This window comes from Mauremys mutica, chromosome 6 (assembly GCF_020497125.1).
Source record: "Mauremys mutica isolate MM-2020 ecotype Southern chromosome 6, ASM2049712v1, whole genome shotgun sequence".
Lineage (NCBI taxonomy): Eukaryota > Metazoa > Chordata > Testudines > Geoemydidae > Mauremys > Mauremys mutica.
In genome coordinates, this window is record NC_059077.1 from 43,217,903 (window position 1) to 43,243,793 (window position 25,891).

The 25,891-nt window shown below is 42.0% G+C and overlaps 1 protein-coding gene across 1 annotated transcript in view; it reads left to right on the forward strand.

Annotated features, from left to right (window-relative positions):
* The window catches only part of AP3B1 (adaptor related protein complex 3 subunit beta 1), a 271,189-nt gene that overhangs the window by 180,275 nt on the left and 65,023 nt on the right, over positions 1–25,891 (forward strand). Inside the window, exons 21-22 of the mRNA XM_045021277.1 lie at positions 5,877–5,949; positions 7,053–7,159. Of these exons, the coding sequence (XP_044877212.1) occupies positions 5,877–5,949; positions 7,053–7,159 (180 nt within the window). The remainder of the gene's footprint in view (positions 1–5,876; positions 5,950–7,052; positions 7,160–25,891) is intronic.

Here is a 25,891-nt window from a genome sequence, read left to right on the forward strand (position 1 = left end):
TCGATCCCCATCTTTTCCAATTTAACCAGTAATTCCTCATGCGGTACCGTATCAAACGCCTTACTGAAATCAAGATATATTAGGTCCACCGCATTTCCCTTGTCTAAAAAATCTGTTACTTTCTCAAAGGAGATCAGGTTGGTTTGACACGATCTACCTTTCGTAAAACCATGCTGTAATTTGTCCCAGTTGCCATCGGCCTCAAGGTCCGTAACCACTCTCTCCTTTATAATTTTTTCCATGACTTAGTTTAACATCTGTAGTATGCAAACAGGCCTGTAGTTACCCGGGTCACCTTTTTTCCCCTTCTTGAATATAGGAACTATATTAGCTAATCTCCAGTCGAACGGTACAATCCCCGAGTTTAGAGATTTATTAAAAATCATCGCTAACGGGCTTGCAATTTCACTCGCCAATTCCCTTAATATTCTAGGATGAAGATTATCCGGGCCCCCTGATTTACTTCCGTTAAGCTGTTCAAGTTTGGCTTCTACCTCAGATACCGTAATGTCTACCCCCATATCTTCATTCCCATCAGTCCCTCTACCACTATTCCTTAGCCCTTCATTAGCCTCATTAAAGACCGAGGCAAAATATTCGTTTAGATATTGTGCCATGCCAAGATTATCCCTAATCTCCACTCCGTCTAAAGTTTTAAGCGGTCCCACTTCTTCCTTCTTGGTTTTCTTCCTATTTATATGGCTAAAAAACCTTTTGCTATTGGTTTTAATCCCCTTCGCTAGGTCCATCTCCACCCGGCTCTTTGCCTTTCTCACTGCTTCCCTACACCCTCTGACCTCAATAAGGTAGGTTTCTTTGCTGATCCCTCCCATTTTCCAGTCCTTGTATGCTTTCTGTTTTTTCTTAATCACCCCTCTGAGACGCTTGCTCATCCAGCTCGGTCTAAAACTGCTACCTACGAACCGTTTTCCCTTTCTCGGGATACAGGCCTCTGACAGCTCCTGCAACTTCAACCTGAAGTAACCCCAGGCGTCTTCCGCCTTTAGATCCCTAAATATGTTAGTCCAGTCCACTTCCCTAACTAGTCGCCTTAATTTAATAAAGTTAGCCCTTTTGAAATCGTAAACCTTAGTCTCAGATGCAATTTTGTTTATCCTTCCATTTATTTTGAACCGAATTAGCTCATGGTCACTCGAGCCAAGGTTGTCCCCTACAACTATTTCCTCAACAAGGTCCTCGTTACTTACCAAAATCAGATCTAAAATTGCATCCCCCCTCGCCGGTTCAGCAACTACTTGATGAAGGAATTCATCAGCTATCACGTCTAGGAAAAGCTGAGCCCTATTATTATTACTAGCATTTGTTTCCCAATCTATATCCGGGAAGTTAGTCTCCCATGATCACACAGTTCCTATTAGTATTTACCTCCTTAAAAACATTAAAGAGCTCTCTATCCATATCCAGGCTAGATCCAGGCGGTCTATAGCACACCCCAATCACTATCCCAGGGGACGCTCTAGTAGTTTTCTTCCCCAATGTCACCATTGCCCAAACAGACTCCGTATTATCATTTGCATTGCTAGTTATCTCATTACATTTCACCTCATTATTGACATACAATGCTACTCCCCCACCTTTACCTTTGTTTCGGTCTTTCCTAAACAGCACATACCCTTCCGTACCTGTACTCCAGTCATGGCTACCGTTCCACCATGTTTCAGTTATTCCTACGATATCCGGTTTCAATTCTCGGACCAGGAGCTCCAGTTCCTCCATTTTGTTACCTAAGCTTCTCGCATTGGTGAACAAACATCCTAATTTTTGCTGTTTGGCTCCTCTCACCCTTTTCACCCAACTTGGTAGGGACACAGTACTACCAGTATGACTTGCCAGTCTAGTATCCGTCCCCCCCCCCCTTCCTTATAACCAGAGGGGGAAGGTTAGGTATATCTGTTCTTAGAATCAAGACAGCTCGGCCTATAGTTTTGATTCCAGTTCGATCCAGAACCGGAATGGGTGTATTCCTTGGTTAAGATGTGGCTAAATTCTTTTGTTACTGATCTTTTAAGGGGAGGGTGTCATCTTCCTTCTGTGTCCCCTTCCTCTTCACATTTTTATCATCTCTCCCTTGAGCCCCAAAATGTAAATTTGGTGGTAGTGGAAAAGAAAACTGAGTTGGCCAACCACACCCTCCTTTCCTTATTATATGCCCTCAACTCAGATAAGAGTACAGGGTTGAGTGAGCAGCTGCTGCTCCTCAGATGGCTGTCCTTTCTTCTGTGCTTATCTTCCCTACCAATTATTAGTATTATTATTGCTGTGTTGCCAACTCTCATGACTTGTATCGTGATTCTCAAGATATTTGATGTTTTTTCTTAAAGTTCCAGCTACTGGAAGCAAGTGATTACAAGAGATTTTGGATTTTTTGGACTTGACTCATGACTTTTCAACAGATGGAGTTGGCACTGCTGTTATTGACAGACTCAGGACTCCCACTCTTTCCCCACAGTAACCCTTTGTGAGAGGGGGACACTTTTTTGGTACTGAATTTAATTGGTTGCATGAGAGTTTGGTTAGGAGTAGGACTGCAGAAACCCAAGACAGGAGTTAAAAATCTTGGACAGTCCTATCCAGAATGGGGCAAGTAATAAGGATGAAACTGTAACCAGGATTAGCCCTTAATCCTACCATAAAGCAGAGTCATATGCCACTGCTTTATCCCATTTGTGTACTGAATGCCTTCCCTTGTCCATATCCACAGCCCTTTTTTGGTCAGGAGGAGGAGAGTGGGGACATGCATCACAGATCTTAACTCAGTTTATATTACGTCCTTTGAATGTCTTTTTTTAATTGGTTTCTCTTTTGTATTTTTACTTTTAAATTCATATTTGCCGACTATAGTATCCTTGAGGAGGAATTCATGCTTAGACATGTTTGAAAAAAGTTCAGTTCTAAAATAGATGTTTAAGGTGGAAATTTCACAAAAGCACATGCATGCCACAAAGTTAAGCATACATCAAGTAGAGTCATAAACATACTTGGCACTTATTAAAAACTTCGGCCTGCCATGCAGGGATCTCATTAACAGATCATAAACATTAGTAATTTAATATCACTGTGCCCCAGTAAGGTAGATAATTATCTCCATTTTACACGTGAGAAAATTAGGCATGGAGTAGTCAGATAACTTGCCAAAGATCACACCAAAAGGGAGGAAGGATGGTCTTCTGGTTGTCGCCAGACTGGGACTGTGGAGACCTGGATCTGCCACAACTTCCTTTGTGACCTTGGACAAGTCACTTAATCTATCCTGTGTCTGTGTTCCCTAAAATGGGGATAGTATTTCCCATACCTTACAAAGGTGTGTTGTCGACAAAATTCTTTTATGATTTATTAATGAGTGAAGAGGGCCATATTCATACTTAAGCAATCTGGATTCTATTTCTGGCTGTGAAACTCTTCCACCTGTTTCCAGCCTGCACTAGCCACAAGACCTTCTGTCCCCTGGCATGCCTGAATATATATGAGTATATTAATATTTTGGTAATGGTGTGTATTTGGGGTTGTGGGCAGCTTGGAAGTAAATTAGAATAGCCCTAAAGCTGATATCCATGGGAAACTTACCTTAAAGTAGGACATCCGTGGAGTTTTCCATCTTCCAGTACTCCTTGACCTGTTCCATCTCCAGTAACAGCAAGACTTCACTTGGTATTATGCTACAAGTTCATTTGCACTGGCAGTTGGCAAATAGGTAAAAGAGAGGTTTTGTAGGTACAAAGGGGGGAAGCCCCTGGTTATTTATGCCGACAGGATTCTGAGTGGTTTGTTAGGCAATGATTCTTTGGAGAATAGTGCTCTCTTCCATTCCTGACAGACCTTCAAATCCCACAAGTTTAATAGATTTTTAAGGCCAGAGGGAACCATTACATGATCTTGTCTGACCTCCTGTATACCACAGGCCATTAATTTTCTGGCAGCTACTCCTGCATAGAGCCCAATAACTTGTTTAACTAAAGCATGTCTTCCAAAAAGGAATCCAGTCTTGATCTGAAGACAAGAGATTGAGAATCTGCCATGTACCTTTGTAGTTAGTTCTGATGGTTTATCATTCTCACTGTTAACAATGTATGCCTTATTTCAAATTTGAATTTGTCTGGCTGTGACATCCAGCAATTGGTACTTGTTATGCCTTTCTCCACTAGATTAAAGATCTGGTGTATTCTCCCCATGAAAGTACGCAGACACCATACTCAAGTCACCTCTTCATCCTCTTTTGAGCTCTAAGTATCTCACTGTGTAAGGCATTTTGGGCATCTCTTGAATCATTTGTGTAGCTCTTTTTTTGCACCCTCTCCAAATTTTCCAAATCTTTTTAAAAATGTGGATGCTGTACATAGTATTTCAGTATCGGTCACCTCCCTAATCCGACTCTCCTGGTTATACATCCAAGGGTCACATTAGCCCTTTATGCCATACCATCACACTGGGAACTCACACTGAGTTGTTTGTTCATTATGACCACTATCTCCCTTTTAGAGTCACTGCTGTCGAGGATAGAGTCCCTCAATCTGAAGGTATGGCCCGCTTTCTGTCTTCAGATGTGGCTGTATTAAAACAAATTATGTTTGCTCTGTAAGTAAGGTCCATTCAATTTGGATTGCTTGGTATGACTGCCCTGTCATTATCTACCACATTGCCAATATGTGCATCAGCCACAAATTTTAAGATTAAGTCTGTAATTCTTTGTGGCAGGGACCATCTTTTTATTGTTTGCACAATGCCTGTATTGGATCAGGAGTACTTGTGGCACCTTAAAGACTAACAAATTTATTGAAGCATGAGCTTTCGTGAGCTACAGCTCACTTCTTCGGATGCATAGAATGGAACACACAGACAGGAGATATTTATACATACAGAGAACATGAAATGGTGGAAGTATGCATACCAACAGGAAGAGTCTAATCAATTGAGATGAGCTATCGTCAGCAGGAGGAAAAAAACTGTTTGAAGTGATAATTAAGATGGCCCATAGAAGGTGTGAGGAGAACTTAACATAGGGAAATAGATTCAATTAATGTAATGACCCAACCACTGGGAATGGTTGGGTCATTACATTAATTGAATCTATTTCCCTATGTTAAGTTCTCCTCACACCTTCTATGGGCCATCTTAATTATCACTTCAAACAGTTTTTTTCCTCCTGCTGACGATAGCTCATCTCAATTGATTAGACTCTTCCTGTTGGTATGCATACTTCCACCATTTCATGTTCTCTGTATGTATAAATATCTCCTGTCTGTGTGTTCCATTCTATGCATCCGAAGAAGTGAGCTGTAGCTCACGAAAGCTCATGCTTCAATAAATTTGTTAGTCTTTAAGGTGCCACAAGTACTCCTGTTCTTTTTGCGGATACAGACTAACACGGCTGCTACTCTGAAACCTGTATTGGATCAGTGGTCCATGACTGGATCTTATATGCGCTACTTCAGTACAAATAATAATATTGCATTCATTTGGATGAATTTGTGGGGTCAGAGAAAGCAATACCACTGCTTAAGATTGGTTTACCTTCTAAAGGGGTGGTTTCACCAGATTTTCCACTTGCATCCTCTGTAGAAAATCCTGAAAGGTTCAGTCTCTCCCTAGAAGTTTTATTTGAATACTAAATAGTAAAACAAGCTTAGTAGGGGCCTCAGAAATGTTCATTTTAACTAACAAGTTTTTTTTGTGGCATACAGTTCAGTTTATCCATGGTAGGAAATCCTTCTCACAAGGTGAACTCTCAGAATGCTGAGCAGAGCAACATGGGTATATTTTTTCTTTTAAAGCAAAGAAAATAGTCTTTGCTATTATAAAAGTGTTGAAGAATTTCTTTATTGGCATGGCAAAAATGAAATATTCATATATTTTGACAGAGAAAAGAAATGTCAGTACCAGAGAGAAAAGCTTCTACTAAACAAGATGTGTCCCTACTAGACTTGGATGATTGTAAGTAATTTGGTTATATAACATTATTTATTTCTTTAAGAATGTGATCAAAGAATCTTTCATGTCAACAAGATAAATTCCTAATAATTTCCATAAATTTTAAATGGCTGAAGTAATGATCCTGTTCATTTATCATACCAATTAGCTGGCACACATATAGATGTTAGTAAAATCACATACTTGCTCTTTTAAATGTGTAATTTGAAATTTATGCTTGTCAAGTTTAGAATTCTGTCAGAGTATCCTTTTTAATGTGCTAATATTTGAAACATGCGTTTGTTTTGTGTGTCGTGACTTCATTTACCACTCAAGTGAAATTATTGCCTCAGGTGTACCTTAGATATTCCTTAGGATGTATTGATTTAGTCAGTCTAGCAGCTAATGCAACTACTATAGAGAAGACATTAAGAATTAAAATTTGAAGACCAGATAACAATGCAGTACTGAAAGAAGATGGAAAGATTTGGAACTGTTTTCCTATCTAAATTCTGTAGTGTGGATTCTTTAGGATTATATATGTCTTATTTTCAGACTCGTTCCTGAAAGTGAAATGCATACAGGAGTCATATTTGCGTCAATGAGAAGCATGCATGTGGAATTTTAAAAAGATTTAGGTCTATTGTCTTTAATTTTCCAAACACCATGAAAGTATATGGCACTGTACAGGTAGTACAGAAGTAATGAGTATGAAATACACAGGAAGAGTATGAGAGTAGCAATGGGGGAGAAGGAACAAAAGACTATTGTATCAATTTAGAAAAGGAAGTTGTATTGAACATATGACATAATAAAATCAGTAAAGTTGATTTATTACATTTTCTTAGTTTCTGTTGGACTCCCACAGTCATTCTTCAAAGCACTTTACATTAAGTTCAGACTTTTTGGTAGATATGAATTTCACATTGGGAGTTTACCATTATCTTCTGAGATATACCAGCTTAGTATCTTCCTAAATTTTAAAAAGTGCTTGAGCATAACTCAGCTAAATCAAGATGCTAACTTAGCATACATGCTATTAATTGAAGTATTTAATTGCCTTTAACAATGTATTTCATTTTAAAAAATTGTTAAATCCACTTTTATCAACTGTTCTTTTCCTGCAGTCAATCCTGTGTCAACTCCTGTAGCAGTTCCCACTCCAGCTATTCTCTCTCCAAGTTTAGTTGCTGACCTAGAGGGTTTAAGCTTGTCAAGGTCATCAGTCATTGATGTAAGTAATCTCCCCCCCCCCCCCCAAAACCCCAACTAAACAAAAACAAATCCACTCAGTTTAGTTGTTTCATATGTTTCTGGGGAAGTCATTGATGAAAGTACCATAACAGGTACTTTTAAAAGGATGTTGCAATTTCTCAATCTAGAATCTGTAGCCAAGTTGTTCTCATTTAGGACTTGTCTACACAGGGAAATTGACTTGACCTAGCTTTCCAGAATAACTATTCTGCTGCCACAGTTCTGGAATAACTCCGCCATGTGGACACTGATCCAAAATAAAAGTGACTTTATTCCAGAATAGAGTATACACACGGAGTTATTCTGGAATAGCTAAATTATACCAGACAAGATATTCTGGAATAGTCATTCTGGAATAGTTATGCTGATCAATTTTCCCTATGTAGAGAAGGCCCCAAGTATTTTTAAGCATTAAACCGTTCAGTAAGCTACAGGTGTGTATAATGGGCAGTAACTGTATGCGTGTTTTCCAAATAAGTAGAATAAATAATAGAATATATTTCACATAATTGGTTTCATATCTTTTTCTGTTTTTGTTACAATGCATGTTAGTTTTGGAATGCCCTTTTATACTATTAGTGTCAAGTACTTCTATTTCTTTTTTCTGATGCTTCCTTAAGGTCCAATCCAGGTCCCATTGGACTCAATAAAAGTTGGATCAGGCCCTTGATGTTTGTTTCTTGCAACATGTACTGGGTTAATTCAGGTTTATTAATTCCAGTGTGTTGAGGAAGCATCCTTGGTTAGCTGGCTGTTTTTTTCATTTCAGTATTTTATCTCGTCTCTTCTTTGTTCACACTTTGTTGTCAGCACATTCCAATGGAAGATGGCAAAGCTATAGAAATTAATTAAGCCTCCCAATATCCTTGTGAGGTGGAGGTGGAATTCCCATTTTACAGTTAGGTGTAGCTGAGATTCGAAGACAGTTTTGACTTGTCCAAGAATCCAAAAGAAGTCTTATAGGAAACCATGAAATAGAAATCAGAACTCTTGATAACCAGCCCTGTATTTTAGCTGCAGTACCATTCTTTCTCTTATAGTAAATACTGCTGTATTACATCTTTTTTTAGTTGACCTACAAAAAAGATTTAAGCCCTATGTAAGTTAAAACCAATCTCCCATTCTCCTTCCTTCAGTCTCATTATTTGAAATTTCCCTTTAAGAAATTTCCCTTTTTGTTACTTTTCAATATTTAATCTTAAAAATACGTTTTATGTTGAGAAAAAATGTATTTAATAAATACTTGCAAAGTTCCATATATTGATACAGGGGACAATTTCCATGTGATAGCAGAACTGAAGAAGAAGAAGTTGGGTTCTAAAAGATGTATTTAATGCAAAACTATCTTCCTGGTGTCAGAAGACCATGTTAGATGTCATAAGTCAGTGGTTCTCTTCCAGGGGGTACCTCAATTCATCTAGATATTTGCCTAGTCTTACAACTGGCTTCATAAAAAGCACTAGCAAATTCAGTACAAACTAAAATTTCATACAGACAGAATGAGAAAGTAAGCAACTTTTCAGTAATAGTGTGCTGACACTTTTGTATTTTTATGTCTGGTTTTGTAAGCAAGTAGTTTTTAAGTGAGGTAAAACTTGGAGTATGCAAGACAAATCAGACTCCTGAAAGGGGTACAGTAGTCTGGAAAGGTTGAGAACCACTGCCATAAGTGACTCAGAGAAGGCTGGTTTTCCTCTGGGTGTTCTATTTGCTGGACCTTACACTCAGAGCACATAAGGAGAGACCGAATAGACCAGGGGTCTCAAACTCAAATGACCCCGAGGGCCGCATGAGGACTAGTGCATTGGCCCGAGGGCCGCATCACTGACACGCCCCCTTGCTGCCCCTGGCCCCACCCCCAATCCACCCCTTCCATGAGGCCCCGCCCCTGCCCTGTCTCTTCTCCACCTCCTCCCCTAAGCGCGCGCAGTTTTAATAAATATATACACTCAGTAATGCACCTCACTCAAAGGACAAAACACGCACTTAGATTTACTGCCTAAGGCTCTGGGAGGGAGTTTGGGTGGGGGAGGGGGTCTGGATGCAGGCTCTGTGCTCGATGCAGGCTCCAGGCTGCGGCAGGGGGTGGGGGTGCAGGCTTTGGGACGGAGTTTGGGGATAGGAGGGAGTGCAGGGGTGAGGGCTGTGGGGCTGAGGGCGAGGGGTACATGATGCAGGAGGGGGCTCAGGGCTAGGGAAGAGGGTTGGGCTGTGGGGTGAGGGCTGTGGATGAGGGGTTCATGATGCGAGGGGGCTCAGGGCTAGGGAAGAGGGTTGGGCTGTGGGGTGAGGGCTGTGGATGAGGGGTTCATGATGCGAGGGGGCTCAGGGCTAGGGAAGAGGGTTGGGCTGTGGGGTGAGGGCTGTGGATGAGGGGTTCATGATGTGAGGGGGCTCAGGGCTAGGGAAGAGGTTTGGAGTGTGGGGTGAGGGCTGTGGATGAGGGGTTCATGATGTGGGGGCGCTCAGGGCTGGGGCAGAGGATTAGGTTGCGGGGGGATGAGGGGTTCATGATGTGGGGGCGCTCAGGGCTGGGGCAGAGGATTAGGGTGCGGGGGGATGAGGGCTCTGGCTGGGGCTGAGGATTAGGGTGCAGGGGGATGAGGGCTCTGGCTGGGGCTGAGGATTAGGGTGCAGGGGGATGAGGGGTTCATGATGTGGGGGTGCTCAGGGCTGGGGCTGAGGATTAGGGTGCGGGGGGAATGAGGGCTCTGGCTGGGGCTGAGGGTTTGGGGTTGGAGAGGCTCAGGGTAAGGGAAGCCTGCCTTGCCAGTACTGGTGGAGGGCAGGCACTAGGACCCCGCACCCTAATCCTCAGCCCCAGCCAGAGCCCTCATCCCCCCGCACCCTAATCCTCTGCCCCAGCCCTGAGCGCTTCCGTTCCCCCCAGCCCGGCCCCGGCGGGTCCCGCTTCCCCCCCCCTTACCCGAGCGCGTCTCCGGCGGTCCCGCTCAGAGCCGCGTGGTGAGGGGGTGGGGCTGGGAGCTCCACGCCGAGCGCAGCGCTCAGCCCAGAGCTCCCAGCCCCGCCCCCTCCCCACGCGGCTCGGATCGGGGCGGGGCTCAGGCGCTCGGACGGAGACTCGGCGCTCTATGCGCCGAGGCTCCAGGAGAGGGGCGGAGGCGGGAGCCTCCGCTTTTCTCTTGGGGGCCCCTGCGGAGCTCCCCTGGGGAGCTCCGCGGGCCGCAGGGAAGAGCTCCGCGGGCCGCATGCGGCCCGCGGGCCGCATGTTTGAGACCCCTGGAATAGACCGAATAGCAAGTGTTCCTGCTTAAAGAGGCCCTTGCAGCTAAATCTTTGGGTTCTGGAACATCATCAGATCCAAAAGCTGAGGCCTATTTCAGATCCAGTCACCTTTTCTTGCAAGACTGTGGTGCCTAAAGGATCCAGAGGATCAGGATCTTTTTCAGTTCTTGTTCTTTTCCATTGGAGTCTCCCATATTATGCATCAAAAACACCGTCTGTACAGTTGGCAACTAAGAAGCCTAGGATCACGGTGTCAGTTCCAAAGACAAGAGAGAAGATAGCCACTGTTAGCAGTGCCAGATTCCATGGGTCAGATTTATTGGATCCATCTGATTCAGACATGGCCTTGCACTTCTAACTCTGAAACTTAAGCCAGTTCCATGATCAATCTTATCTGAGGAGTGTGGAGCTTAATCTCTTTCCAGATCCACTGCTTTTTAAATTTGCAGGAAAAGCACCATTGTCTGTTCCTGTTTCTGTGCTCTCCTCCAATCTGAAAAGGACTATTACTATGGTTGCTGATGTTCACTGTTCAGCTTCTGAGTTGATCCAAGCAAGAGATCTATGGGGAAAGCAAAAGAGAAGCTTTGTCAGGTTGTAGATCTGCATCTCTTTGACTTAAAAGAGGGGGTAGAGAAGAGGATACTGAAAGTCTTTTTCTGGTTCCATCTTTGTCGTCGTCCTCCTAAGACTGCTCCAAGTTCACCAAGCAGATTCTCACCTTTGATGTCAATTCATCCTCCGGTGCCATTGTTATCTCTCGGAGATCCATAGCGAGTCCTCACTTAAAGGAGGACAGAGGAAGAGTTAAAAGGCCTGAACCATCCAGTTTTGTACCACTGAAATCTGGTTTCCTCAATCTTTTGGTCAGTTTGTACCTTCTCCTATGGATATGTTCTTAGATCCCAGGTATTGGAGAGACTGGCAGTCCTGGACTCCAGGGTCTTATTGAGCTCGGCCTCAGAAGGTTTTGAGTTATCCACCTCATGGATGGAGAAGCAATGTCCTGACTTACAAAAATTCAGTGCTGGTGGAATCTTCAGATCCAGTTTCACTGAATCCAGCTGCTGCTCAGATGGTGTGCCAAGGACGAGAGAGCCTGTTCAACCCAAGAGGAGTAGCATCGTCACATGATGAATGTGAGGTAATGTCTAGCTTTCTGCCTGGATATGACTAAAAAAACCCTTTCCATCCTCACCTCATCTGATTGTGTCATGCTGACCTAATGGAGGGTCAAGCAATCTCTTTCTAGATGATCTCCAGGTGGATAACCTCCTCTATTGTGACAGCATATGAAGTTGCTCAGACTACATTCCACCTCGCTTCCTCTGCTGGTCTGTGAGAGCCTAGGTCAGGGGTAGGCAACCTATGGCACATGTGCCGAAGGCGGCACGCGAGCTGATTTTCAGTGGCACTCTCACTGCCCAGGTCCTGGCCACCGGTCTGGGGGACTCTGCATTTTAATTTAATTTTAAATGAAGCTTCTTAAACATTTTAAAAACCTTATTTATTTTACATACAACAATAATTTAGTTATATATTAAAGACTTATAGAAAGAAACCTTCTAAAAATGTTAAAATGTATTGCTGGCACGCGAAACCTTAAATTAGTGTGAATAAATGAAGACTCGGCACACCACTTCTGAAAGGTTGCCGACCCCTGGCCTAGGTGATGCTGATTGCATTTCTAAGAAATGTTCCCATTTGGGGCATTTGCAAGGCTGCCACTTGATCCTCTGTACGTACATTTGTGAACCACTATGCCATTATCCTTCATGTTAAGATGCAAACTGTGAGAAGGCAATTCTTTTTTTAAATAGACTTGGAGCCCCACCTCCTGCAAATACTGCTTGAGAGACACCTACATGGAATACTTGAAGAAGAAAACGGTTACTTACTGTAACTATTGTTCTCTTAGTCCGGTGCAGATATGTATTCCACAATCAACCCACCATCCATCCCCGCTGCATTGGAGTCTCTGATCCTGATGGTCAGTGTGAAGGAACTGACGGGGATCAGGGGATCACCCTTAGCCTCTCCCTGACCATATAAGGCCAGGAGACGTGAACACCTCCACAACAGGTACTGCTAGGCAAAGCTCTCTAGTTCTGATGCATTGGGCACGTGCACGTGCACACTTACATGGATTATACGTCTGCATTGCATCTTGGAGAAGTTCTGGTTTCAAAAGCTAACCATAAATTCAGTAATTCCCTCACTTTCAGTTAATGATTAGTTCACCACTCTTGATTTAAAGGATGCATATTTCCATATTTCTATCCATCCAAATTATCAGAAGTATCTACATTTTGTAGCAGTACAAAGACATTTTCAGTACAAGGTTCTACTATATGGGCCTGTCTACAACACTAAGAATCTTTACAAAGAGCCTTTCTGTCATAGCAGCACATCTAAGAAAACAGGGTAGTTCTGTTTGCCCATATTTAGATGAGTGGCTGCTAAAGTCCTCTTCACATGTCAATCTGCTACTTCACATCTTTATAACCTTCCTCCTTATTGATTTGGGGCTGCTTCTGAACATCAAAAAGTCAAATCTCTACCCAACTCAGAGAATTCATTTAATTGGCTCTATACTGAACTCAGTAGCAGGAAGAGCTACTGAAGAAAGATTTCTGAAGATAGAGCAGTCTGTTGAGAGGTTTGACTCTGTCAAACCGAGGAAGTGTTTTTTTTTATTTTTTGATCTCATGGGCCTTATGGCAGCAACCACTTACATTACTCTATTTGCTCATCTCAGAATGAGCTTGATGCAGCTTTGCGTGTCTCAAGTTTACAGACCCAGTCTAGACAGTCTTCAGATGTTAGTAACCATGCTTCAGGATGCTCTAAATTTTGTTGATGTGATGGACAGACAGGCCAAATGTTCTCAGAGGTGTCTTGTTCAATCCATCTTCACCATCTGGTGAATTGGCTCAACGTGAACAGTTCTCAGATGCACAAATGGTCCCTGAAGGATCAAGTGGTACAAAAGATTTTTCCAGTTTGGATTTATTGGTGTAGACTTGCTTGCAACCAGGTTCAACAAAAAGTCCCATCTCTTCTGTTCAAAAGTAGCCACGGGCAATCAATTAATCTTGGACACTTCCCTGCTGCATTGGGGAAAGGCCTTCTGTATACTTTCTCTCACTTTCCATTAATTCAGAAAGCGGCAAAGACGATGCTTGGAAAGGGCAAGTTTGGCCAGTTTGGCCAAGACAGCAGTGATACATGGACCTATTTCAGCAGTCATTTGGAGTTTTCAAACATCTCCCTTTGTTTCCAGACCTGTTGATGCAGCAGCAGGGCGGGATCCTTCATCCGTATCCTCAGTGTCCTCATTTGGTGGCCTGGTTATTGGACTTTGACTAATCTTGAATAGTTCTGTCCGACATTAGTTCAAAATTAGCTCCGTTCAAGAAAACAATCTACAAGGAAGTGTTGTTACTTGAAAAGGACTAGATTTATTTATTGGATGTGGGAAAAATCTAGTTCCCCAATTACCAGTTCTCTTCCCTGTATTCCATAGTATTTAATGCATGTGAAGACTGAAGAGTGATCTGATTCTTGCTTAAGAATTTACTTGGTAGCTCTTTCAGCTTATCACATGTTGACCGATAACAGATACAGTTAAAAGATTTATGAATGGATTATGTGTCCCATTTTGAGAGATCGGGGGTATTAATTTGGTTTTATCTTATGCTTATGAAACCACCTTTTTAACCGTTGGCAGAGTATTCTTTATTTTATTTGTCTATTAAAACAGTATTTATTATTGCTTTAACATCAGCCAGAAGAGTGATCAAATTATCTGCTCTGATGGCTGATCCAGTATTTACTATTTTTCAAAAAGACAAGATGGCTCTTAGACCAGATGCTGGATTACCATCAAAATAGTGTCTGAGTTTCATATTAATCAGTCTATTAATTTACATAAGAACATAAGAACGGCCGTACTGGGTCAACCAAAGGTCCATCTAGCCCAGTATCCTGTCTACCGACAGTGGCTAATGCCAGGTGCCCCAGAGGGAGTGAACCTAACAGATAATGGTCAAGTGATCTCTCTCCTGCCATCCATCTCCACCGTCTTACAAACAGAGGCTAGGGACACCATTCCTTACCCGTGTTTGCTCCAAAGCTGCATGCTAATAAAGGGGAATCTGCTATACATACTTTAGATCAGCGGTTCTCAAACTTTAGCATCCCGAGGACCCCCATTTTGATTTAAAAATTTTTGGGGACCCCCAAATCCTGCTCAGCCCCAGGCCCTCCCCCCACTCCACCCCTTCCCCCAAGGGGTACCCTGCAGCCACCAGCTGCTGCAAGTGGCTCCTAACCATTGTGCAGTTGCCCCCTTCAGGCGATGTGAGGATCTGCAGATCCCCATTTTGTCCTGGATATTTTTAGTAAAAGTTATGGACAAGTCATGGCTTCTGTGAATTTTTCTTTTTTGCCCATGACCTGTCCGTGAGTTTTACTAAAAGTCAAGATTGAAGATAATTTTGTCACAATAAATTTTTTTGAGACAGTCATGTATTTGTTATGCCTTGAACACCTGTAGTTGTAGAATTGTAATTAAAAAAAAATTCTCTGATGCGGTCTCCACTGCTGGCTCCAAGTCAAAGTGAAAAATACTAATAATTTGCTTCACTTTGTAGATGAGCTCATCAGTGGCCTGGGGCAGTAGGGAGAGGAGCAACAGTGAATCAGAGGCATCAAAAGATAGGGGGATGATCAGATGGAAGAGGTAAATAGTGGAGGGTAAACAAAGGATGAAGTACTGCACAGTTCTGTTCTAATCAACTCTTCCTGAAACATGGACAGAGTGGGGAGCCAAGCTTTTTTTCTCGGTTCCTAATTCTGGCATCCCCTACTTGTCAGTAACTGCAGGGGAAGAGTACTAGCAATAAGTAGCTCTCGCATATCAGATTAGTTTTGAGAGAGGGAAGGGCAGAAGATCAACAAAGTCAGAGCATGACAAAATTCAAATCTATAGCTCTGTGCCAGTGGTCCCCAACGTGGTGCCCGTGGGTTCCATGGCGCCCGCCTAGTGCCCAGCAGGGGAGAGAAGCCACAGCCCTGTGCCTGCCGGGGACAGAGTACTCCGGGGCTGTGGGCACCGATGTTCTCTGTCCTTGGGGCTTCTCTCCGGCTTCTCTCTTCTCTCTGGATTCATATATTATATAATATTAAATATGATATTTTTTGTATTTAATGTACAAATACAAAATAAACCTTGAAAAAATTTTGGTGTCTGCCACACTCTTCTGAAAACATGAATGTGCTACTGGCCACAAAAAGGTTGGGGACCACTGCTCTATGCAATCTACCTCAAACATCTCTCTGCAGCTTTGTGATGCAGTGTGGCAGGACTACAGTATGGTTAGAGTCATGCATTTCTTGCACATCATTCCAACAGGTCGTCTTAACTTGTGCAAAGAGATAGTCTGCAGTTGACAGTTTTGCACAAATGGAAGTCAAATAACAATAAATAAGATACTTTAAAGATATTTATAGAGATTGCGTATCGGGCCCAATTCTGTCTTCCAATCTGTGTATTCATTCCCTCATTGACTTTTATGGGAGTTGTTTTGTGATTTAGGAGGCAATGAAAATGAAATGCTGTATGTAACTATTGTGTTCAAATAAATTGGAGAATATTGTAGAATCCACTGTACAGTTGGTTAAATAATTGTGGTAATCTATTATCCAAACTACCAGCCACTTTCCTAGAAGAAAGTAAAATAAAATAACTTTCTAGGCATTGTGTTGGATGAGTGTTCCTTTTTAACATAGTATTTTGAATTTAATTTGCGAGAATTAATTCTGAATCACAAGTATAATTGTAACACTTCAGAGAACTTTTTTCCTTTAGTCAGAGAGAGGATGAATTTAACTGTAGGGTACATGCCAAACTAACACTAAGAAATTAATTTATTATCAGGGAATGGAAAGCAGGGTGTAAAAATAGATAAGTACACTATATGACCCTAATAGCAAAGAAATGTAGCAGCCATTTATCTTGGAATATGTCAGTCTATTATTCAAATCATTCAGCGCTGTAATTGGATACAGCCTTTATAAAACCTATCAATAAATCATGTTTCTCTAAATTCATAGCAGCTAACATTATTGAAAGTACAGTATAAATACAATACATTTGTTACAATAATGTTAAGGATCTCTCTAAACCTACAAAAACAAGGTTGCTTTGAGTAGAAACTGCTATAGTTAATACCCTCCTTTGTCTGTTCTGTAGCTCCTTTGTTTCAACTGATAGTGTGTGTGTGTGTCTCTCTCTCTCTCTCTTTATAGTTTGGTACAGGGAAGGTGGGAAGTCAGAGAGGCATAGATACCACTGTCTCATTGTTAGAGATAAAAACTCCTGGATTCTAAAGCTGACTCTACCACCGACATTCTGTGACACTTGGGTATATCACTTGGCAGCTTTGTACATCAGCTTACCCTAAAATGGGAATATTTCCTGACTTGATGGGAGTGTTAGTTTATATTACTAATGATGTATATAGTAGTGTAAATGCTTTACAGAATAGAGAAGAGTTGTCTTTTCTTCAGTGAGTTTACAATCTGATATGGACATATAAGACAACTGTTTAGTTATGATATGGTATGGAGAAATCAATACTGAGGAGATCAGCATAGGAAAGACTCATTTGGAGAAGTGGTGAGTGGGTACTTGGCAGACAATGCACAACCAACTAATGAGAGAAGGAAATGAAGGGAACAGTAAGGAAAGATGACTGAAAGCAACATGGAAAGTGAAAATGGTTAGGAGGACAAGATGTGAACAGGAACATAAATGATTCATGGTCCCTTCTGACCTTAAAGTTTGAGACTATTATGATCATCTAATCTGACCTCCTGCACAATGCAGGCTACAGAATCTCACCCACTCACTCCTGTATGAAACCTGTGTCTGAGCCATTGAAGTCCCCAAATTATGGTTTAAAGACTTCAGAGAATCTTTCAGCAAGTGACCCATGCCCCACGCTGCAGAGGAAGGTGAAAAACCTCCAGGGCCTCTGCCAATCTGCCCTGGAGGAAAATTCCTTCCCGATCCCAAATATGGCGATCAGTTAAACCCTGAGCATGTGGGCAAGACTCACCAGCCAGACACCCAGGAAAGAATTCTCTGTAGTAACTCGGATCCCACCTCCACCCAACATCCCATCACAAGCCACTGGGCATATTTACTGCTAATAGTCAAAGACCAATCTCATTATACAATCTCCTCCATAAGCTTATCAAGCTTATTCTTGAAGCCAAATGTGTCTTTGCCCCCACTGCTTCCCTTGGAAGGCTGCTCCAGAAGTTCACTCCTCTGATGGTTAGAAACCTTCGTCTAATTTCAGGTCTAAACTTCTTGATGGCCAGTTTAAATCCATTTGTTCTTGTGTCCACATTAGTACTGAGCTTAAATAATTCCTCTTCCTCCCTGGTGTTTATTCCTCTGATATATTTATAGAGAGCAATCATATCTCCCCTCAGCCTTCTTTTGGTTAAGCTAAACAAGCCAAGCTCTTTGAGTCTCATTTAATAAGACAGGTTTTCCATTCCTCTGATCATCCTAGTAGCCCTTCTCTGTACCTGTTCCAGTTTGAATTCATCCTTCTTAAACATGGGAAACCAGAACTGCACACACTATTCCAGATGAGGTCTCACCAGTGCCTTGTATAACAGTACTAAGACCTCCTTATCTGTGCTGGAAATACCTCGCCTGATGCATCCCAAGACCGCATTAGCTTTTTTCATGGCCATATCACACTGGCAGCTCATAGCCATCCTGTGATCAACCAATACTCCGAGGTCCTTCTCCTTCTCTGTTATTTCCAACTGGTGTGTCCCTAATTCTTGTTTTTAATCCCTAAATGCATGACCTTGCACTTTTCACTATTAAATTTCATCTCCACTAGTAACCTCCCTCCAGCCTGACAGTTCACCTTTCAGTACAACTTGTAGTCTCCCCTTTAACCAGTTCCTTATCCACCTTTCAATTTTCATATTGATCCCCATCTTTTCCAATTTAGCTAATAATTCCCCATGTGGAACCGTATCAAATGCCTTAGTGAAATCGAGGTAAATTAGATCTGTTGCGTTTCCTTTGTCTAAAAAAATCTGTTACCTTCTCAAAGAAGGAGATAAGGTTGGTTTGGCATGATCTACCTTTTGTAAAACCATGTTGTAATTTGTCCCAATTAACATTGACCTCAATGTCCTTAACTACTTTCTCTTTCAAAAATTTTTCCCAGACCTTGCATATTACAGATGTCAAACTAACAGGCCTGTAGTTGCCTGGATAACCTTTTTTCCCTTTTTTAAAGATAGGGATATGTTATGCAATTCTCCAGACATATGGTACAACCCCTGAGTTTACAGATTCATTAAAAATTCTTGCTAATGGGCTTGCATTTCAAGTGACAGTTCCTCTAATATTCTTGGATGAAGATTATCTGGGCCCCCCGATTTAGTCCCATTAAACTGTTCAAGTTTGGCTTCTACCTCGGATGTGGTAATATCTACCTCCATATCCTCATTCCCATTTGTCATCCTACTATTATCCCTAAGCTCCTCATTAGCCTCATTAAAGACTGAGGCAAAGTATTTTTTTAGATATTGGGCCATGCCTAGATTATCCTTAACCTCCACTCCATCCTCAGTGTTTAGCAGTCCCACTTCATCTTTCTTTGTTTTCTTCCTATTTATATGGCTATAGAACCTTTTACTATTGGTTTTAATTCCCTTTGCAAGGTCCAACTCTACATGGCTTTTGGCCTTTCTCACTTTATCCCTACATGTTCTGACTTCAATAAGGTAGCTTTCCTTGCTGATTCCTCCCATCTTCCACTCCTTGTGGGCTTTCTGCTTTTTCTTAATCACCTCTCTGAGATGCTTGCTCATCCAGCTTGGTCTACAACTCTTGCTGATGATTTTTTCCCCCTTTCTTGGGATGCAGGCTTCTGATAGTTTCTGCAACTTTGACTTGAAGTAATTCCAGGCCTCCTCCACCTTTAGATCCACAAGTTCTTCAGTCCAGTCCACTTCCCTAACTAATTTCCTTAATTTTTTAAACTTAGCCCTTTTGAAATAAAAAACCCTAGTTCCAGATCTGTTTTTGTTTATCCTTCCATTTAGTTTAAACTGAATTAGCTCATGATTGCTCAAACCAAGGTTGTCCCCTACAACCATTTCTTCTATGAGGTCCTCACTACTCACCAAAACCAAGTCTAAAATGGCATCCCCTCTTGTTGGATCAGCAACTACTTGGTGAAGGAATCCATCAGCTATCGCATCTAGGAAAATCTGAGCCCTATTATTATTACTAGCACTTGTCCTCCAGTCTATATCTGGAAGTTGGTCTCCAATGATCACACAATTCCTATTAGTATTTACTTCATTAAAAACATTAAAAAGGTCTCTATCCATATCAGATCCCGATGGTCTATAGCACACCCCAAGCACTATCTCAGGGAAGGCTCCAGTAGCTTTCTTCACCAATGTGATTTTTGCCCAGGCAGACTCTGTCTTATCCATTCCATCACTTCTTATTTCTTTACAGTCTACCTCATCATTGATATACAATGCTACTCCACCACCTTTGCCTTTATTTCTGTCTTTCCTAAACAGCACGTAGCCTTCAGTACCTGTACTCCAGTCATGACTACTATTCCACCATGTTTCTTTTATACCTATAATATCCGGTTTCACTTCCTGCACCAGTAACTCTAGTTCCTCCATTTTGTTACATAGGCTCCTCGCATTGGTGTACAAATCTTAATTCTTGCTGTTTGGCTTTGCTCACATTCTTTACACGATTAGGCCCAGACATTCTACCACCAGTATCACCTATTAGAATGGTATCTACACTACCCTTCTTCCATATGTCCATTCTCCTACCCACAGCTGTATCCTTTCTTGCTTCGTTTTCTTCCCTCTCAATGTTAAAATCCGGCGTGGAGATTACCTGGACATCTCCCAACCATCTCCCCTCAATTCCTACTTTAAAGCTCTCTTAATCAGTTGTTCCAGCCTGCATCCTAGAAGTCTAATTCCCTCCTTACTCAGGTGAAGTCCATCCCGAGCGAACAGTCCTCTGTCCATGAATGCCTTCCAGTGGCCATACATTCCAAAGCCCTCCTTATAGCACCACTGCCTGAGCCTCGATTTCCTTAAGTGTCTTCCCCAGCCTGACATAGTCTCCCTTGATATGTTCCAGCGAGAATCTAGCTGTATCATTCGTTCACACAAATGGGGCAAGATAGTATATAAAGTGAGACATGGTGTAGTAGTGAGCAGGGAATGTGCTTTAGCAACTGTGACAAAGAATGGAGAAGTGTTCAGTGGGGAGTCAGAAAAGGTGGCGGCTTTAGTAAGTCAGTATTTGAAGTAACCAAAGCAAGAGAAATGTTTGAGCAGTGGAACATTTGAAGAAAGGGTACATTTTGATGCTGTCTGAGGATGAGAGGACAGGTTGGCAAAAGGCAGGGTAACTGTCAAAGAAGACAGTTTATGAGCCTAGAAGTTGAGGAAAGTAGTGGATGGTGAGAAGAATTGATATAAATGGGATGGGAATGAAAAGAAAAGATGCATTCTGTTTGAAGAGATTGATTTTTGAAATGGTGGAGGAACATTTAAGAGCAAATGTGTGAAAGATGGATGAAGATGTAAGACTGCAGAGAAGTTGAGGAACAAAAAGAGATCTGGAAACTTTTTAGCATAAGAGGTAGCTGAAGATAATGTGGGTGAATGTGGTCACCCAAATGGAGGGTACAGAGGAAGAAAAGGAGGGGACAGAAGACAGAACATGGAAGAATGCCAGTAGTATGGAGGAAGAGAAACCACTAGAGGAGATGATGGAGTGGGGAGCAAATAGAAGAAGCAACAGAGAAAATAGAAGAAGCACAGATGATCAGGGGGACTGATCATCTGTGTAAGAAGGGTGATAAGGAAAAAGGTCTCCTCAATTTCTCAGTGTATGGCTTTTAGATTGTAAACTTTTCAAGGCAAAGTCTGTCCTTGTTTTTGTACAGTGCTGGCCATATTGTCTACACTAAATAAGAAAGGAGTAGCAATCAAGAAGAAGGAGGAAATACCATCTTGGTTTTGTTAGGAGGAGAATTTTGTTGTGAATGGTGAATACAATTCTAGTTAATTGAAATGGAGAAAATTCAGATAGGAGAAGATGAAGAAGTTGGAGACAAGAGTTTAGGCAGCAGCTGTAAGTGGCACATTAGGATTTTGGAGGTAAAAGGGAGGAAGAAGATAGTAGATGGAAATGCAGGTTGATTTGAAGTTTTTTCCATATAAAGGAAGAACATGAAACGAGAATGAGTAGGAAGATAAGTTCATGGTATAGGGAGACAACTGAAGGGGATGAGAACTGGGATGAAGTAGGAGAGGATGAACTTGTAGGAGAAGTCAGAGGAGGATGAACACACTTGCTGAGACAGTTCTTAGTATTGAACTGAAAATAGAAAAATAAGTATATTTGATTAATAACTACACACCCTGAAGCTGATTATTGGCCATAGTGAAGTATGGCTATGAGCAGAAAGGGGCTATGTACAAGTGGCACTGCTTTACTTACCAGGTCTTCTTTCTGGATATAGTCAGTGTATTCTGCTTTAACAACAACTGTTAAAAATAAACATTTACTGTTTTATTTTCTGCTACCAGCACTAATATAGGTATGGGAGAGTGAGTTGGAATCTTTTCTGGCTTGTGAATCACCTATGGAACTGGTGATAATACCAGTTTCAGAGCTTTATTAATGGTGATGGTACACAGGCCAGAAATAACAGAATCTAACACTTTTACCCAAGGCTGAGTTGCAGAGCTGTCAGTTGGGGGAATAGGGGACCCTTTCCTTTGTAAATTTAGCTCACTTGATATGGAAACAATTGAGAAATAGTAAACATGGAATCCCTGAGTACAGTACTATTTTAGAATTCTTTTAACAGTAGGAGCACATTTGACAGGGTATTTTAATATTTTGATTACTACATTCAGATCCATGCTAGTATTGCCTTAGGATGATAATTATACAACTCAAAATTTTGGCTATCCAATCAGATTACTTTGTCTGCACAGGCCATTTATAATATGCCATATGTTTGTTCATTATTGGCAGAGTTGGTTAAAACTGATTTTGTAACGGTATTAGAGTGGTTCTTTAGAGACACAAGGTGGGTGAGTTAATATCTTTTATTGGACCAATTTCTGTTGGTGAAAGAGACAAACTTTTGAGCTTACATAGAGCTCTTCTTTAGGTCTGGGAAAGGTACTTGGTGTCGCAGCTAAATATAAGACTGAACATATAAGGAGTTAACACGTGTTGCAAGGGACCATTCAAGGTGAAGTGGGTAGTTAACACCTCTACAGTTGTAGGACAAAGGAGGGTTAGTGGGTTACAGATTGTTGTACTCAACCATAAATCCAGTGTCTTTATTAAGACCATGATTTTTGGTGTCTAGCAGAGTTATGGATTTAAGTTCCCAGGCTTGTCTTTTGAAGGTGTTGTGCAGGTTTCCTTTGAGGATGAGGATTGAAAGGTCAAATGTGGGGTGATAGTTTTACAGGTGATATGGTGTTTCGGTGTTTTATAATTTTTCTGTGCAAGTTCATTCAAGAGCGTAGTGATTGTCTCATTTTACTGACATAGTTGTTTGGAGTATTTATAGTGCTATGGATGAGTTATACCACATGTAGTGATAGACAAGTGAAGGATCTGTGTATCTTGAAAGGTGTTTTGTGGAGGTATCGATCATTGTAGCAATGGCGATATGTCTGCAGGTTTTATATCTGTTATGGCAGGGGCTGGTGCCACTTTGAGTTGGTGAGTCCTGGTCTTTGAGGAGCTTGCTTCTGATGATTAAGTTGAGTTGTTTGAAGGCCAGAAGAGGGTGTTTGGGAAAGATTTGTTTCAAGATATGGTCCCCATTGAGTATGTGTTGCAATTGTGTAATGCTACCCTATGCAGGTTCCAATGTGGGGTGATAGGGGACATCAAGGGGTATGCAGTTGGAGGTGGTTTCTTTTTTTTCATGTTTTGAATGGGTATTTGTGTGGCCCATTCCATGATGTACTCTACTTCTCTGGTGGAATGTCCTTGTTTAGTGGAGGCAGTTTTAAGTGTGTTCAGATGTGTATCCTGGAATTTCTCCTCTGAGTGTACTCTGTGGTATGAGTTCCTGGCTGTAGATTACAGATGTATTGGGGTGATAACTGAATTGGTGAACGTGAGTGATCTGAGAGTTTCTCGTATGTTCGTTATCTTTAGGATTCCATTGCTGAAGCTGATAGTGCTGTCCAGGAAATTTATGCTGATATGGAAGTGTACTAGAAAGTGTGGTGGATGGGTAGCTGTTGCTAAAGTTGTCTTTGAAATCTGAGAGGGTGGTTAGGTCATCTATCCAGAGGATGAAAATATCATCAGTGTACCTCAGGTATATCACTGGTTTTGTTCTGCATTTGTCCAGAAATTCTCACTCGAGGTGGCCTATCAAGAGGTTGGCATAATGGGAAACCGTCCTAGTGCCCATGGCTGTCCATAGCAGGAATATGTGCCATAATCTGATTCTAAGGATCTCATTCTAATCTCTAATAATTAGAGGTTCATTTAAACCCTAAATGAGGGATAGCTCAGTGGTTTGAGCATTGGCCTGCTAAACCCAGGGTTGTGAGTTCAATCCTTGAGGAGGCCACTTAGGGATCTGGGGCAAAAATTGGTCCTGCTAGTGAAGGCAGGGGGCTGGACTCGATGACCTTTCGAGGTCCCTTCCAGTTCTAGGAGATTGGTATATCTCCAATTATTACCTTTTATTACCTTTTAATCTTGAGAGAGATCCCTTCCAAACTTTGTTAGTATTAACCATTATAACTTCTAATATTCTTGTTATCCATATAAATGTCCACTCCTTCGAATCTTGCTAATTTTTTTACCTCAATGATATCCTGTGGCAATGACTTCCATGGTCTAATTATGCATTTTATAAAAAGCATTTCTTTTTAATCATTGTTGAATGGCCCCTTGTTATGAAATTAGGAGAACAGAAGCTAATGACCTATCTACCTGCCTTAATATCATTCATTGTTTTTTATACTTTTAACATGTCCCAACTTATTTGTCTTCTTTCCAAGGTAAACAATCCTGATCTTTTCAATCTTTTTGTATGACAGTTTTTCCATGCTTTTGTTTAGAACCCTGAAAATCCACGGATATCTGCTTCATATCCACGGATATCCGCATTCACAGATGTGCATATCCACAGACCATTTTTGCGGATAGTGGATCGGATGCAGATACAACCGTGCAGGGCTGTGCTCACCAGTAGCGCCTGGCCTGCAGCATTCGGCTTGGGCAGCCCAGAGGGTGCAGCACACTCGGGGCTGGCGGCCAGTACCCAGTGGCTGGGGCTCGGTGGCAGGTCAGAGCCAGGGCTTTCCAGTGCCTGCTCGCCGCGCCGCTTCCTGTCCAGCAGCTCAAGCCCTTTGGGAAGCGTCAGCATCCCCATCATGGCCCGGCAGCACTGGCAGCGCTCCCAGGCCCGACCTGCTGGCTCCTGGTCACAGGGATTGGAGCAGGCAGGGCGCCAGTGCCCCATCCCTCCACCCCACTGTGATGCAACACGCACTACTGCTGCCATGTGCTGTGGCTCACAAGCGCCCAGGAGCAGCATGTGATGCAACGCCCATTCACCCCAGCCCTCCCTCTGCACTGCCCTTTCTCCTCGAGATCCTGCCCCCATGCTACCCTTTACCCCCAGTTCCCACACTCGCACTGCCTCTTCCCTGCAAGACCCTCCCTCCCCCCCCAACTCCCCCCTTTTTCCCCCGCTCCCCTGTCACTAGTCCTTGTGAGATGGCTTTCTGCTGCAGGTGCGGATGCGGATACAGATAAAAGATGGCTAGCAGATCATGGGTCGGATTGTGGGTTGATCCTGGCAGATGTGGATCGGATGCGGATCCACATTTTTGTATCTGCACAGGGCTCTTCCTTTGTTCATTCTTGTTGCCTTTCTCTGAACCCCTTTAACCTTGGGAAATACTTTTTGAGATGGGATGACCAGTATTGCAAATAGTATTCTAACAAAGGGTGTGCCACTGATTTATATAATGGCATTATAATAATTTCATATTATTCTACATTCCAATATTTATACATTCTAACATCTTGTTTGAGTTTTGATCACAGCTGCACATTGAACAGAGGTCTTCATTGAGCCCTTCACTGTTGTTTCCTTTTTCCTTTCCTGAGGAGATAGGTTCGTTTAGAACCATATAAGATGTTTGAGTAGTTCCAGTGTTCCCCTACTCTTATATGTTGCACCAGCAATTTCAGTCTGATTATTATAAAGACTAATTTAAATGAATTTTACAAATATCCTATTAATATCAGTAAGATATCTAGAAAAATTTAACTATGAAGCAAGAGAAAAGTGTAATCAGATCT